The sequence below is a fragment of the Anolis carolinensis genome, chromosome 4 (assembly GCF_035594765.1).
Source record: "Anolis carolinensis isolate JA03-04 chromosome 4, rAnoCar3.1.pri, whole genome shotgun sequence".
Classification (NCBI taxonomy): domain Eukaryota; kingdom Metazoa; phylum Chordata; class Lepidosauria; order Squamata; family Dactyloidae; genus Anolis; species Anolis carolinensis.
Window position 1 is genome coordinate 202774046 of NC_085844.1, and position 17270 is coordinate 202791315.

At 39.4% G+C, this 17270-nt stretch overlaps 1 protein-coding gene across 3 annotated transcripts in view; it reads right to left on the reverse strand.

Annotated features, from left to right (window-relative positions):
• Positions 1–17270, reverse strand: part of plxna2 (plexin A2) — a 555589-nt gene that overhangs the window by 227951 nt on the left and 310368 nt on the right. For all 3 annotated transcript variants that reach the window (XM_008116576.3, XM_062978633.1, XM_062978634.1), the window contains one exon: positions 10274–10374. In XM_008116576.3, coding sequence (XP_008114783.1) covers positions 10274–10374 — 101 coding nt within the window. The remainder of the gene's footprint in view (positions 1–10273; positions 10375–17270) is intronic.

The following is a 17270-nucleotide window of genomic DNA, read 5'->3' on the forward strand; positions in this document are numbered from 1 at the left end:
AGGGGGAAAGGAAACACAAGCCTTTTAGTGAAAGGGAACATGTACCCATCAGCATAGATGTCCTCTGGGTCATTTTTTCACCTTTGTACCCTTCTGGAAGGTCTCAGGAACACCTTTCACCTGCTTTTTGAGTGTTGGGTAAAATAGAGGGTTGGGGCACAAAGTTAACTAAACCACTGTGTTTTTCTGGCAGTGTGGGGTTTGTGTGTGTTTGAGGGACAAAATCCTGTTTTGGAATGGGGGCACATAGAGATTGGAGCCCCATGCCATCCACAGTCTGCAGACCTTTCACCCTCCACTAAACATAAATTAATACCTCCAATTAAAAATGCACATAAAATGCTCATATTTTATTATTAAAGAGAGAGAGATGGACACAGAACTGGCACAGAGGAAGTCCATTGAAATGCTCCTGACAGATCTGCTGACTACATAGGCTTTGTTTTTAAATATAGACCCTCAATTATGAAGACTGAATGGTGGCTAGCTGTGGTACTTTATCTTCCTTAGCTTGTCACCCATCAGCCTAAATTTAATTCAGCAGATATTCAGATCTAAAGAAATTATTACCCATGGAAGCCAAGAACATTGCAACACCTACACTTGAATTACAAATAAAATCTGTACCTAACCCTTACACAAAAAAGGGAAGGACCTCAAAACTTTCACTCCATGCTGGAGGCACAAGAGTTAAGGTTTGCTATCATGCTTGAGTTTCCCAGGTGCTTCCCACCCCCCACCTTCCTCCTTGAACAGAAGCCATTACGTGTCACCAGCTGAGTTATGAGCACTGCAGCTGGCATGTGTTGGACACCTGGCTCATCACCAAAGTCATTTCATTTGAGAAGGGCCCTAGAGTGGGCTGAAACTCTTGAGCGTCTATCAAAATGAAGAAAAATGGACAGAAAAAGCTAATCACCCCTCCGTCTTTCCATTTCCTTCATCATGAGAGGGTAAGAGGTCACTGAGCAACCAAGAGACAGCTCTGAAAGACTCGGCAGAAGAAGGAATGTTCCCAAATAAATAGTGTGGAGGTTGTTCTGCCTCCAGCACTAAAGCTGCAGGTTACATGATTAGGCAGGTGAGAATGCTAGGCAAAAAATACCCCAGAAAAAAACACAGATTTCATGGTCAACAGGGTTAAAAAAGGTCTTAAAAAGCAAATATATTTACCAGACAGGGAAGAGATGATATACTTAAAGAATACTTGCCTGAATTATCACATTTTCTTTTATGGAGGTGGGTGGTTGTGGAGAAGAATTGCTCTCTCAGATCACACTGAAATCTAAGATTTTATTTAATTTGTCATAACATTTGAATTATCTGGGTGTCTTTTAGTCTTTGCAGGCACATCTAATAGAGTAAATCTTGTTTGTGCCTGTTCTCAGTACACTTTTGTAGTTTGAATAATATGGACAAAGCTGCTAAAATTGACAAAAAAGCCTGGATAAGATTTTTGTCAAAGTTGATTCAATCATATAGTTTTACCAAGCCAAACACTATAATTTTAAAAGTGAAGGATGGCTCCCATATCCTGGGGAGAAGTATTTGTGGTTTAGCCTACCCATATTCCACAAAATATGTTTTCTCTAGGAAATCTTTAAGTCTTCCCGGCAATTCTATTGTATACTTCCATTGGAAGTTACCATAGAGCCCCGTGGAGGATCTACCAAATTCCTGGAGAAGACATTACCCTAAAAATTTGCTAGGCCTCCGGGGCAACTCAAAGGAAACTTGTAGCAGTTGTTCATTTCAATGAGGTTTGCTATTATTTAGATTCTTATTTCTAGGCTAAGTTCAGAAATGTATCCTCCATGGATACCACAGTCCATGTAATATGTTCTACTTAGAAGTTGTCAGCCTGTTTTTTTAACAAGACAAACTTCTTTTAAACAGTTACTTAAGACAGCACTGCTGCATATGTGTATGTGTGTGTGTGTGTGTTGGTTAGTCTGTTTATATATCCCATCTTTCATCTAAGAATTGGATGCAAGGCAGCTTACAATGATATACAAGGAATACCATCAAAATGTAATGAAGAAATGCAAACAAAACTTAAAATGAAGATTAAAAGCTCAGCAATAAAAAGAAATCAATATCTGCCCAGTTTAAAGGCTCTGCTACAACAAGTGAGATTTGTTGTCAAATAAAATGGTTATCTGAATAAAATGTTTTTTTCCCACTTAGGAGAAAGACGATGAAAGGGGCAGTCTAACCTTCAGTGATTGGTACTTTGGAGCAGACACCAGCAAAGACATTCCTCTGCCCCACTAGACCTGCCTCACTAGCTCTGCCCTTTTTACCCATTCCCACTAGATAGGCCAAACACCTTTCGTCTCCAGAGAAAGTTCTCTCCTAAAGATTTTAAAGCCTAGAGAGGCTAATATGAGACAATCCAGATCCTACAAATAGCCTTGCTCCTGCTCATATAAAGCTTCACAGGACACAACCAACATAGCAGTGGCCATGAGGATATATTCTTTTCATTTTGATGAAATAATTTTCATGGTGTGTTAAGAGGAATAGCTATCCATTGAGCACACTGTGTTAGAATGTGTCATTGGAATTGTCTGAAGTTCACATCACCGTGCAATGGCCTTGTATTAGGATTGGCAGCTTCCAGCTTTCACAGAATATCTCCAGGCTCTGTGTTCATATCTGAATAACATATTGCAAGCATTTATGGCTTGTACATAATATTTAATGGCATCACCAGGTACTGTCCTTGGGCCTTAGGTGATAATCCCAAACTAGCAAGCCTCCTTTGTACATATATTTCTTCAGATTTATTTTGGAAGCATTCATTATTATAAAGGGTATTTTGTTTTTGTCCTACCACTGTGACTTGAATGAATAAAAATAATGCAACATGAAAAAAACAGTTTACCTGTTTTCTCTTCCTTGTACTACGGTTCATTTCAATCCTAGGTAAAATGTCTACATTAGCAGACACGCTGATTGCTCAACAAAGAGCCTTAATCTTCCCATGACAAACTTCCTCTAAATGAGGTGACAAAAATGGCTCACAAATCCAGGAGCTTTTATTCCTGCAAAAACCATTTGCTCCTGACTAAGAAATAGCACTCAGAAATGTGTGTATGTGGGTGAAAGTGTGGGGAGCTAATGGTAGGGGAGAAGAGGGGGGATAACAATTTTCCCTTTAAAAACAGCTACAATGATACCTGGCAATTGATACAGCCATTTTCTCCAAGCACCCTCCTCCTTTCGTAGAATATAATGGACCAAAAATATGAATGCTGCCAAAGAAAAGAATTATTGTGTTTTAAGTGAATCTGTGAGATTGCTCTAAAGTGAGCTCTTGACTGGAACCTTTATCTCATTGACTTGCTGGAGTGGATCTTTTTTTATCATACTATTTATGGCAACAGCCCTAACAGAGATAAATAGGTCTGGAGACAATAACATACTAGCAAACAGAAGCATATGGAAGAGCCTGGCAGGTTACAGATCTCACTGGACCAAGGAGACTCTTTAGCAGTCTCCTTGTGGACTCTGTTTGCTGCCTGAACAACAAAGTGGCTAATGGAGAAGGAGGTAAAAAAATTTCCTTCCTTTCCAATTTTAGTACAGAGACTCACATCATAAAATGACACACCAGGTGTTCAAGACATTGCACACAAAGCTAAGTTTTCTTCTTTCTGTTTTAACCTAGGAGTCTAAATCTCTCCAGATGAATGCAGGACTTTATCAAAGAGGCAACTTCCCCCTAGGTTTACCTTAAGGGTTTCTGAGCTGCAGATTGCAAGGTTATAAACTGCACTGAGAGTGATATTGCTACTGAATATTGCTCAAGGCAACTTCTACTATGGGTCCATTAGGTCCTGCTTAGGTCACACAGTAAAAATCTAAAAGATATTATGATGTTAGCAAACTTCATGTCACACAATTTGATCTAAAACAGAAACAGAATGAAATCCCATTTGACTCAAAGACCATATACACTGCAGAATTATAACAGTTTAATGCCATGTTAACTGCCATGGCTCCATTTTATGGAATCCTTGCAGTTTGTTCTTCACCAGAGCCCTAACAGACAAGGGTAAAAATATTAGAAAACTATAAATCTCAAAATTCCATACCATTGAGCCATAGCGATTAATGTGGTGCCAAATTTATAATTCAACAGTGTAGATGAAGCCTCAGCTTAAACAAAAGTGGCACTTTCACAATTCCAGACACTTGATGTGGGAAAATGCATACAGAGAAGGGATTCCCCGAAATGCAAAGGCAAGAGGCCACTATAACCAAAAATGTAATCTAATAATATAAACTAGAGGTCAGTATTTCCTATATATGTTATTGTCATAGAACATTCAATGTACAAACAAGGATGATAGAGATTCAAAATATATGGATTGATCTATCTGTCCATTCCATAATGGTCCCATTGTTGTCTTGCCATTTTATACCGCACTTTATTGTCCATTCAACTTGAGATTTCCTTTTCCCATTTCGTAACACTCTGCATTTCGCCTGGGATCTACGAATTAGTCTCCTGTTTTTAACACTGTATCCTGCTTGTTGATTTTAATGATTGTTTTTATTGATGTTGATGTTTTTTACTGGGATAATTGTTTTATTGCTTTGTTACTACTTTGTTTGTTTTATCGGGCCTGGCCCCATGTAAGCCGCCCCGAGTCCCTTCGGGGAGATGGGGCGGGGTATAAAAATAAAGTTGTTGTTGTTGTTGTTGTTGTTGTTATTATTATTATTATTATTATTATTATTATTATTATTATTATTATGTCAAAAGTCAGATGCCAATTAGAGAGCAAAATAGAGTTTATTAAAGCAACAGTCCAAAAAATAGCTCAACAAACTAAAAAGACTTAAAACACTTAACTTTCAGTGTTATTAAGTAGAACAAGTGGGCAAAACCCCAAAAAACAAGAACTGGCAAATAATCCGGATTAGCCAGAGATATAATCCAGGTTAAACTTAAAGTTCTAGAACTTGACCCAAAAGTTCACAACGGGCTGAAAACAGAGGCATGAACTAAAGCAAGTAGTATTGAAGCCCACAAACCTTTCCCAAAACTCAAAAGTACAAACAGGAGTTCAAAACAAACAAATGCCCAAACTGAGCTAGGGAACTCCCAGTTGAGAGCAGCAAAGCCAGCAAAACAGCGAGATGCTGGCGAGTTCGCAGCAACCGCTGCTGGAACATACACCAAACCAAGAGTTAAAGGAGCAGAGCGGGAAAGCGTCGTCAAGCCGGTCCAAAGTCAGGATAAACCAGCAGCGCCAAGCTGCTGCAGAAGCAAACGCCAAGCCAGGAGTTAAAGGAGCAGAGTGGGAGAACGTCATCAAGCCGGTCCGAAGTCGGGATAAGCAGACAGCGTCGGTATCAGGAGTGAAGGAAGTAGTCAGCAACAGCAGACAGCCACGGAATAGAGAATGATGCCAAGCCACAGACTGAGAGCGAAGAGCAAAGCTTCCTTAAACATGCATGCTACTGATGTCTGTCAAGAGCACCAGCCGCTCACTTCCACGTTACCACCAGGATGCCTCAGATAGATTGTGAGGAAGAGGAGTGAGGCGAGGAGAACAATGGGGTCAAAATAAAGTCTTTCTGGCTCTGATGGAAGGACAGACAGATAGAAGGGGGATTGGGAGGGTGAGTTCAGTGGTCTTGAAATAAAACTTGGCCAGCTGTTGGAGGGACAACTGAGGAAAGGGCAAGGGGTTTGAACTAATTAAGCACCAGGTCACAAATTATATCTGTGATAGAGAAACCCAAGAATGTAAAGGACCAACTATATTGAAAAAAATGGAAACATACTAAATTTTACTATTTAAGTAAAATACCTAAGTTTCCCATTAGAAACATTGCATAGATAAGGCAAGTTGTGAAAAAATGCAAATTAGGGATTTGCATGAAAATATGCATAGAAAGAAAACACAAAAAGACTAAAAATAGTTCTGGATACTTTTTCACATCCCTAATCCAGAGCAGAGAAAAACAAAGTGGATTAATCCTCCACTCTTAAATCAAAAAATAGAATCTCATGGGCTGAAATGAGGATCATGGGTTTTACAATGCTTGACACCTGGATGCCCAATAATGATGAAAGAGAAAGTGATGATGTGCAGAGCTGTTTGAGCTTGTATGCAAGAGGTCATGGCAAGAAAATACAAGCATAAACAAGTTGGCTATCACATAATTTCACCACCCCCTAAAATGCACTCCTTCATCTCTATTTATCAGCTAACAAACACAGTGAACAATCTCTTCTGTGACATCTAACCACTTCCACATAGAACATCAAGATAGCGGACCCATTTGGCAGAAGCAACATAAAAATTAGAAGCAAGAGCTGACACATGACACAGAAACCCTCATGTACTGCAGTACTCTAAACAAATATGAGGGCAGCTTTGGGAACAGCAAGCTTAACACAGTTATTCACATCCTAAAAAATGATTACTGCTCAAAAAGACAAGGGAAATTATATAAAGATGCTGATAAAATATTAGTTGGCTGAACAGAGCCACTACTGCATGTTGTGAACACACTTGCACTCTATACACTCCATCCTGCAATTGACTGCCTTGGGACCATTCCGGTTTTCTTCTGATCAGCAAACCTATAAACTATCACACCTTGTGTGTTATTATAGGGATTGGGAAACAGTGGAGAAATTTAACAGGACTCTGAGTAAAAACAGCTAGATCTCAGTGCTGGGAGTAGGGGCAGTAGGTGCTGCTATGGTCCTGTGTTACTATGTGATGTAAAACAAGTCAGTATTATCATTAACATAATCATTATAAGGCTACTGTATCTTTTAGTTCTATTGTGTTCTATGAGAGAAACATGTGAATCTCACAATTTCATTATGGGAAGCATTTCTCAAGGAGATTCTTCAAGCTGTTCTTGTCTTTACAATTCAGATGTAAAACCATACCTAGATTTTTTGAAGTAATTGGATGCTGTATTGTTAATTTTTAAATGTAAATTTCATCTTTACTTCCCTAAGCTCAAGGTGGTATACATAGTCCTCCTCTTCTTTGCTTTATCTTCACAATAACTGTGAGGAAGGTTAATGAGACAGTGACTGGACCAAGGTCACTCAGTGAGTTTAGCATAAGCTTGAAATATAAAGAATTTTCATTTTGTTTATCCTCTAAAGAACAAACTTACAAAAACAACTAAAACTAAGAAAAGGGTTTCCTAACACCCTGGAAATCTGACTGGGCACAGCTGGCTTTCTTTCTGACAAATTGATGTTTTTGCATAGAGAAATTTTCAGGGGAGACCTATATCGTAGGCTCCTTCTACACTGCACTATATCCCATTGCTAAGAGAGCAATTGATGTGTGGCATGAAAATAAGAGATAAAGGACTTCTTCACACAGAGCATTTTAGCCTGTTTTGTCGCTTTGTTTTGCGGCAAGGAGGGGGCCTGCCATGAACCATCACACAATGCATGGCAGGCCCCACCCACATTCCTCCCAAAGTGGAGGGGAAGTGCACCACTATAGGGAGGAAAGTGTATTTTCCCTGTCCTGTCCGACCCTTATGATGGGAAAGGAGGGCGTGCATGCGGGGCACCATGAGCCACCTTGCATGCCTTCCTTTTTGCTGGTGACTGACCAAAACGGCTGAGTAAAGAGGTCCAAAGTCAGCAATAAAGAGCTGTGTCAAAGAACCGGGGTACATTATGTGGTCAATGAAATCTATGAGGGAAAAAAATGGGCAGGACATTTAGCACTAACAAAAGATAACCGATGGTCTTTGGCAGACCTCGTACTTGATGGGATGAATGAATGGTTCAGCCAGAAATGGAAAAGAAAAGCAGAGGATTGTATATTTTGGCAAATGTGTGAAGCCCAAAGGAGTGGACTAATGACAAATCGGATAGGATAGGACAGGACAGGACATTCCTATTTGCGTGGATACAAAACCTCAAGGGGGGTCTAGGAAATGCCTAAGGAACACTTATCTAGCTATTGCTAGGCCCTCCAGTGTGACTCTTTGGTTAATTTTGGCAGAAACAGATATTATCACTAGAGGACCTAGAAATGTCTAGAGTGTGTTATTCGTAGTTAACATAATCTCAAACTTTTTAATGCTTGGCCTCTTTCACTCTGCATTTCCAGAGGAAATAAAAATTTACAATGTATGTGTGGAGTTTATTTCCAATATTCCCAAAATAGTGGCAGCACGTTGTCAGCTAGGATTAGAATGGCTTGGGGGTAGCACAGATCAAAACTAACAAAATGTATGAAATCACTTCTGTATGGGGCTTGGAAAATTGCATTTTAGGGCACTTTTAAAAAAATTATTCAGATGGATTTGGAATCTTTTGAAAACAAACTTCACATATAGGTGCTTACTTATAAATATCATTGTGTTCACTAGGGCTTACTTTTTAAAAGAATTACATTTTAAGTTGTAGCACAGTGATCACGCAGCCACCCAACAAGTAACTATTTTTCTAATCTAGCATGAGGCAGCAGAACATCATAACTATATGATAAAATTGTGGTGCTTAGCATAACAGTGAATACGCTTAAAAGGTTTGTAGAAATACACATCTCCCAGTAACAGACAAAGGAATGGCTTCAAAGAGATGGACAATCAATATGTATTCTTGCCTGATGGAGATGCACACAGATTTGAGACAACTCAGCTAAAAGCTTTATGCGCCAGCAACGAATCTCACTTAATAACCCCTTTGGGAGTTCTTTCTCATTTCTTGAGAAATATTCCATTAGGATCATTGCAAAATGTGATTTTAAGAAGATACAGCTCCCACTATACAAGCTCTAGTATACTGGTTTTCGTTGCCAAATGCATGTAAAGGAGCCTTTGTACCTTTAAGAGCTGCCCCGGGGGAGGGAAACCCAATGGGCACAGTTGCTCTTGTTGCTATATAAATGTGATGGGAAAAGCAATCAGAGCTGCTCAGAATTTTGGAAAATCCAGGCCTTATGTCTGTGCCAAAACGGAAGCTGAACTTTGTGGAAAAATTGGTCTGCCTGTTTTATTTTGATTTCAAGGTGGTGATCAAATAACACAAGAAGCAGGTTAGAGAGAAAACAAGGTTTGGAAATTAAATGATTTTTTTGGGAGAGAGTGAAAGATCAAAATATTCAGGTTCAGATCCAATGAGAATATTGCAAGGAAGCCATCCACCGCTTTCTCGCTGTCACTCTCACTCACAACACCTGCTGCATAGGCAAAGTGCCAACTGCTATTGTGTGGGTACCCTTCGCCTCCACCCCAATTGCTAAACATTTAATGGGAGCTTTGGCATCAGGCCCAAAGGGTTTTGGGACTCCTTTCTGTAAGTGAACTCCAGGCCTCTCCCTCCCTCAGACTTCAGGCTCCTCTTCCGCTTAAGGAAGCACTGCCACTTTTGAAAAGAAAAGGATGCCAAACACCTCAGCCATTCAAAAAAAAAAAAAAAAAGCACAGCTTCCTCAGCTTTTCCCAGGATGTTGCCTAGAAAATCTTTACCTTTTGTCCCACCAGACATCTTCAAGTTCAGCAGAGAATGCTTGCCTAGTAAGCCTGGACAATTTCATTATGTTTCAGGGTTTTCGCCAGAAAGTGAAGTGCACAGGGGCTTTCTGTAATTTCTAAGTGGTATTTAAACAGTGATTCTATTAGGTTACAGCTTACAGGAAGTGACTGATGCCGAGGAAGGATTCTTGGCAGGTGTCTGGTAGCTTGTTTTGTGGTGTGAGGAAAACAAGATATATGGGGAATGCAGTGCAATAACATTGAAGCTACATTCAGCTAAGGCAAATAGTTTAGAGGGAATTGTACCTGTATCTGGAGTTTAATGTAATACAGTGTCTTATGAACACATTCAGTTAATTGCAAAACACGCACAAGATCCCCTCTTCCCAATTACTTAGTTGGTCTAATTCTGCAGTCACATCACAAAATACCAACCCCATTGGGGAGAAAAAGATCATTATGTTGCAAATGTGGAGACCGTTCTGCTTAGAGGGTATTTATAAACCTTGTTATAATTTTTAAAAGTGTACACATGCTAGATTAACTGGCCAGAAGTTGCACTCCTAGTGATATTACCTTCCACTTCTGCATTAATGTGTTCTCTATAAAATGGAGGAGTCTTATCTAGCAGCCTAATTATATTCATCTTATGAAGTTATATAATCCCTATAGGAATGTAGAGTTTTAGGATTTTGTTGAATAATAATAATACTGCATATGGTATGAATTAATCGGTATTTGGTTTGGTTGTAGGATAATAATCACCCATTAATGCTGAACTTACGTGTGGTGAAGAGCACACCAACCACAGTGAGGGTCTCCTGAGCTTAGACATTCTCCGCAGGTTGTGTACTGCTCACAGGATTCAACAGGAACCTGGGATACCTAGGAAAACACAGGGAATAAAGTAAGCATTTAGTACAAAATTCAACATTTTGTTTGCACAGCAAATCAAGAAAGCAAGCTGTGCATAGCTGAATTTTCTGTAGTAAGCATGTGCACACATTTTAATGAAGACTCGCAACATTCCTGGAAAGAAAGACAAATAGTTTGTCTCCATCCCCCACAGCTGTAACTACAATGATGGGGGAAAGTGAAGCACAAATGTGCAAACATAGGGTAAGTGGAACAGTGGGTTCCTTTTAGCAATAGTTATCAAGTTAGAAATCAGCTTTGAAGCAAATTCTGTGCACTCCTGATATATCATCTTTCTGTAGGGGATCTACCCATGCTGGCACCTATAAGCGGCATGTGGGTATTATGCCACAGAATAAATAGGATATGTCTTAACTCAATAACTGATACCACATTTAAACAATATCTTTTTAAAAAGGGAATCCTGTTTAATCTTTAGTACAATTAAGGGTGGTCTCTGACATTTCCTTTATGGCAGGAATAGGTTGAAAGGAGAGGATGCTGGAAAAGAGAAGGTGTTTCTGAGGCCAAGTCTCAATTTGTTATGTATGGTTCACAGACAGCCTATTTTAGATCTGCAACAGCAAAGCATGACATGTGTAACACAACAAAAACAATGCCTTACATAAGCAATCAAACACAGCCTTTGACATTTCTACATTGTGTTGTGTTACAGCCTGGAAATTGATTTAATTGGCACTTGACACACAGCTCATACTCAACACTGTGCAAATTTTTTATTGTGGCACAAGTATTAAGTCAACTAGAACAAATTGGCACTTGCTAGTATTCATCTCATTTGTTATGACATATCTAAGAAAGTTCTAGTGCAATCTACGCCTCCAGAAGTAAGATTATGGTTAAATGGAGCCACCTGTGTGCAATTGCACTGCCACCAGATAGGCAATTCAGAACATCTCCTTCTAAAAGCCCCCAAATTTGTTGGAGAACATAGCTAGACAGAGTATAGTCTATTGCAGTAGCTGAAAAACTAATATATTTAGGGTGTATTTACACTACAGAATTAATGCAGTATTTCACCACTTTAATTGCCATAGTTCAATGCTATTGAAACATGGGAGTTGTAGCTTTTCAAAATCTTTAGCCTTCTCTGTCAAAGAGTGCTGGGGCCTTACAAAACTACAAATTCCAAGATTCCATAGCATTGAGCCGTGGTTGTTAAAGTGGTGTCAAACTGCATTATTTTTATAGGGCGTATGCACCCTTGGAGTGTACAATGGAGAATATGAAGGAGACAAATGTGCAGGTGTCTGGTATCCTTGCATTTTATATACATGTGAAGAGTTATGTATGTTTCACAGTGAGAACAGAGGAACTGAGTTGTATATATGTTATATATACATAAATATATACATTTCATATACCCTTAAACATGTGATGCCACCTTAGCTTAAATTACACCTAATTTATATTGCACTTGAACTAATAAAACACGATATGATTTCCTGATAGTCTAATTAACTACTATCATTTCTTCTGATATAAACTGGAGACTCAGACTGAAACACACTGTATTTCCCAAGGAGCAACTCCCCATTGTTTTCTTAATTGCTATGCTGCACTTTTCTGTGCAAATCCATATAGTTCTGATTGGGAGAGGTTACTGTGCTTCTACACTATGCTGAAGTTATTACTGTGTGTTTTATTATACAACTTGCAAGGGTTTGAAGGCTGCTCATCTTTAACTACTATAAAGGAAGCTAGTTGAGACTCATATCATACAGAGTATCTTCTTCCTCAACCTGCAAAGAAGGAGTGAAATAACCACTACAAGCCGAATTTCCATTTTTCTGACTAAATGCAGGATTTGGAGCATCAAAACCAAGTATCATGTGTAGGGAGGCATCTAGGATAGCAGCAAGGACTAGTAGGAAAAGCCAAATGGCATAATCTATATATATAAAAGAGTGATGGCATCAGGGCAGTGGACAAAACAACAAAACTACAGGCCCCCCAACCTCGAAATTTGACAACACAACCCATCATCCACACCTCTAGGTTGATACAACAAAAAGAAAAGAAAAATAAAGTCCTAATTAGAGGGAGAGCAATAATTGTTTTTATCCAATTGCTGCCAGTTTAGAGGGCTAATCTCTGCCCACTTCGTTGCCTAGCAACCAAGGCACAGCCAGGTTTCAGTTAGGGGACAGGCAGATTTAGGCCTCACTTAGACTTCTTCCACAGATTATCTAATTTGCACTGGATTATATGGCAGTGTAGACTCAAGGCCCTTCCACACAGCTATATAACCCATTTATAATCTTATATTATCTGCTTTGCACTGGATTATCTTGACTCCACACTGCCATATAATCCACTTCAGTGTGCATTTTATACAACTGTGAAGAAAGGGCCTCATATAATCCAGTTCTGAGCAGATAATATAAGATTAGAAATATACAGTAGACTCTCACTTATCCAACATAAACAGGCCGGCAGGATAAGTAAATATATTGGATAATAAGAAGGGATTCAGGAAAAGCTGATTAAACATCAAATTAGGTAATCGTTATACAAATTAAGCACCAAAACATCATATTATACAACAAATTTGACAGAAAAGGTAGTTCCACGCGCAGTAATGCTATGTAGTAATTACAGTAGAGTCTCACTTATCCAACACCCGCTTATCCAACGTTCTGGATTATCCAATGCATTTTTGTAGTCAATGTTTTCAATATATCGTGATATTTTGGTGCTAAATTCATAAATACAGTAATTACTACATAGCATTACTGCGTATTGAACTACTTTTTCTGCCAAATTTGTTGTCTAACATGATGTTTTGGTGTTTCATTTGTAAAATCATAACCTAATTTGATATTTAATAGGCTTTTCCTTAACGCCTCCTTATTATCCAACATATTCGGTTATCCAACATTTTGCCAGCCCACTTATGTTGGATAAGTGAGACTCTACTGTACTGTATTTACAAATTTACCAGTAAAATATCACAATGAATTTGAAACACTGACTACAAAAACATTGATTATGAAAAGGCAGACTGTGTTGGATAATCCAGAACATTGTATAAGCGAATGTTGGATAAGTGAGATTCTACTTTGATATGAAATAATTTCTAGGATAGAATAATGCAGAACAATATAATCTCTAAAACCAGGACAGTAATAAAGAAATAAAGAAATAAAGAAAGTAAATAAAGCAAGGAAATTGGAAATTCCACAAAGGAAACAATCAGGGCCAGCTAACACCTCCCAAGAAAGGATTCTTCCAGAAAGGAAGCTGAGAAGGCAGTGAAGCACTATGTATTACCAAAGTCATTATTATTACTATCATTACTATCCTTATTATTATTATTATTATTATTATTATTATTATTATTATTATTATTGTGTTGCGGTCAACCGTGAAAATGAATACAATCTCCAAGTATTCAAAAACACTAAAATCAGAATATATAAAAATTAATGTGGTATAATAAAACAGAACAATACAATCTCTAAAATCAGAACACTAAATAAAGAACAACACTCTGAAAATAGGGGAATTCCACACAGAAAACAATCAGGGCCAGCTAACACCTCCCAACAAAGGATTCCCATCATCAAAGTCTGGCCAATCCTCTGTTTTCTCAGGGCCACAGACAGTAGAAGCATATAAAATATCGCAAACAACACCACTCTGAAAACAAGGTAATTCCAGACAGGAAACAATCAGGGCCAGCTAACACCTCCCAACAAACAAATCACTCAGGGAGGAAACAGCTAGGCTTTAAATCTGCAAGGCCATTACATCCTAATCATTTTTCCTAATTGCAGCATTCATACTTGCCTCCAACAGACAAAAAAAAAAACAAAACAATCAGAAATATTGCATATTCACAACCTTTAGGAAATAATGTCCCCTGATGGCACAGCATGTTAAAGCGCTGAGCTGCTGAACTTCTGGACCGAAAGGCCGCAGGTTTGAATTGGGGGAACTGACAGAGCCCCCACTGTTAGCCCCAGCTTCTGCCAACCCAGAAGTTCAAAAACATGTAAATGTGAGTGCATCAATAGGTACTGCTCCGGTGGGAAGGTAACGCCGCTCCATGCAGTCATCCCACATGACCTTGGAGGAGTCTACGGACAACGACGGCTCTTCGGCTTAGAAATGGAGATGAGCACCAACCTCCAGAATCAGACATGACTGGACTTAACGTCAGGGGAAAACGTTTACCCTTTCCCTTAACTACCACCAATTCCTCAATACTTTATTTCCCATACCACCATACTTCGCCACAGCAACGCGTGGCCGGGCACAGCTAGTATTTTGATAAATTTTAAATGTACAAAGCAACTTGCCTTTCCCCAAGATCAAGCAGGTTCTAGAAGCAAGGTTTAACACCCCAGTTCAAAGGTTACTACCAAGGATACAACACTATTGTGTCCTGCTCACTTCAAAGGATCAGTCTGAACGCAGATCAGAGATGGCTGCTCTCAAATCCAATCTTTATTGAAGAACACATGACTTTGGAAAAGTCAGGAATGACCCAATGTTTACATACAACTATTTTTATAACTTTTGATGCTACGTAACACCACACGTAAATATCATCATCAAGTCCCACCCCCAATATCACATTACTACCATTTTCACACACTAGACCAATTATAATTGTTTATACTTTCGTCCCCAAGTTCCCAGGCATATTCTATCTTCTTCTGCCAGGTGCTCCTGGGATTGTTTATGTTATGACTCCCAGTTACAGGGCTGAATTACCAAAGCCCTGTAACTGGGTTCCATGACATGGTGCCCTCCTTTTCTTCGTCCTCCTCTTCGGTTCTTCTTTCCTCACAAGCCTGAAACAAAACAATAATTCTATGTGTCCATTTTGTCCAAAGTACCCATATATTTTTTCAGTAAGCTACGATGGAATACAGGGTGTATTTTCCCTAAGCTTTTTGGCAATGCCAACTGGAAAGTCACCTCGTTGATAACATCCTGTATTCTAAATGGTCCAATATATTTAGGGCCCAATTTTTTCGAAGGTAGCCCCAGTTTGATGTTTTGGGTACTTAGCCACACTAAATCTCCTTTCTCCAATTTATCACCTTCCACCCTCTTTCTGTCTGCGAATACTTTATACTTTTTATGTGCTTCTTTTAAGGATGCAGTCACTTGACTCCAGCATTCCATCATTTGCGCTTTCCATTTCCCTGCCTCTGTTCCCTCACTCTCTGTCCATCTCGGCAGCTGGGGCAGAGGCTGTAGTTCATACCCGTAAACTACTTCAAAGGGGGTTTTATTTGTTGCTGAATGTATAGTCGAATTAAAAGCTAGTTCTGCAAAAGCCAACCACCGAGACCAGTCATTTTGTCTCATGTTAGAGTACATTCGAAGGAACTGCCCAAGTGTTTGCTGAGTACGTTCTACCGCCCCATTTGTCATGGGGTGAAAAGCAGAACTTAAACTCCTTTCTGCTCCTAGCATTTCCAGGAATTTTTCCCAAAATTTTGCTGTGAATTGTACTCCTCTGTCACTGACCACTCTACTGGGACATCCATGCAGTTTGTAAATGTGGTTTATGTACAATTCAGCTAGTTTCTCGGCTGATGGTAGTTTCGTCAGTGCTATAAAGTGGGCCTGTTTAGAAAACAGGTCCAATACTGTCCAAATATAACGATGTCCTTTGCTAACCGGTAGTTCCCCCACAAAGTCCATAGCTACACATTCCCAAGGTCTGGTAGGTTCTGCTACTGTTTGTAATAATCCCATTGGCTTCCCTCCTCTCGATTTATTTCTGGCACAATCATCACATTGAACAACATAATTTTTTATGTCCTTCCTCATCCCTGGCCACCAGCAATGTTTTGCTATTGCTTTTGTTGTTTTTGTAATTCCTGTATGACCAGCGCTCTGGTTGTTGTGAAAACGATGCAAAATCTTGATCCTTAATGTTGCTGGGATATACAGTTTCTTGTTCACAAACCAAAATCCCCCCTTCTGCTCCCCCTGTTCTGCATTGGATGCGATCCACTGGTCTCCTTCATAAGACTGTTTCAGCTCGTTTCCCCAATTATCTTTTCCGTCGAGTTCAACCATAGCAGTGTTCTCCTTTTGGGTTTGTGCTCTTGTTCTGACAGCTAAACCCCATTGTTTGTCAGAGAATATTGTTCCCTCTTTTGCTGTGGGTATTCCTTCGTGTTGAGGCATGCGTGAAAGAGCATCTGCCAAGACATTCTGCTTCCCCTGAAAAAACTTTAATTGGAAATCGAACCTGCTGAAGTATTGTGCCCATCTAATCTGTTTGGGGGACAATTTTCGAGGGGACTTTAAATACTGGAGGTTCTTATGGTCAGACCAAATTTCAAATGGGATTCCGCTTCCTTCGAGAAAGTGTCGCCAGCATTCTAAGGCTTTTAATATGGCTAGTGCCTCTTTTTCCCATATCGGCCAACATTTTTCAGTTTCGCTGAACTTCCGGGACAAATATCCACAGGGTTTTAAGTTCCCATTTTGATCCTTTTGCAATAGTACTGCCCCATACGCACAGTCTGAGGCATCGCAATGGATTATGAAAGGGCTCCTGATATCGGGGTGTTTTAGAATGGGTCCTTCTGTGAAGCATTCTTTTAGGGTTTCAAATGCCTTTTGGCATTCTGGCGTCCAACTTAGTTTGGCGCCAGGAGCTTTTACTTTTGCTGTCTCTCCTTTCCCTTTTGTTTTTAAAAGTTCAGTAAGGGGTGCAGTTATTTGCGCGAAGCCTTTTATGAAGGATCTATAAAAATTTGCAAACCCCAGAAACGATTGCAATTGCCTCCTTGTTTGAGGCACTCCCCATTCTTTTACATCTGATACTTTAGCTGGATCCATAGCTAACCCTTCTGGAGATATCCGATACC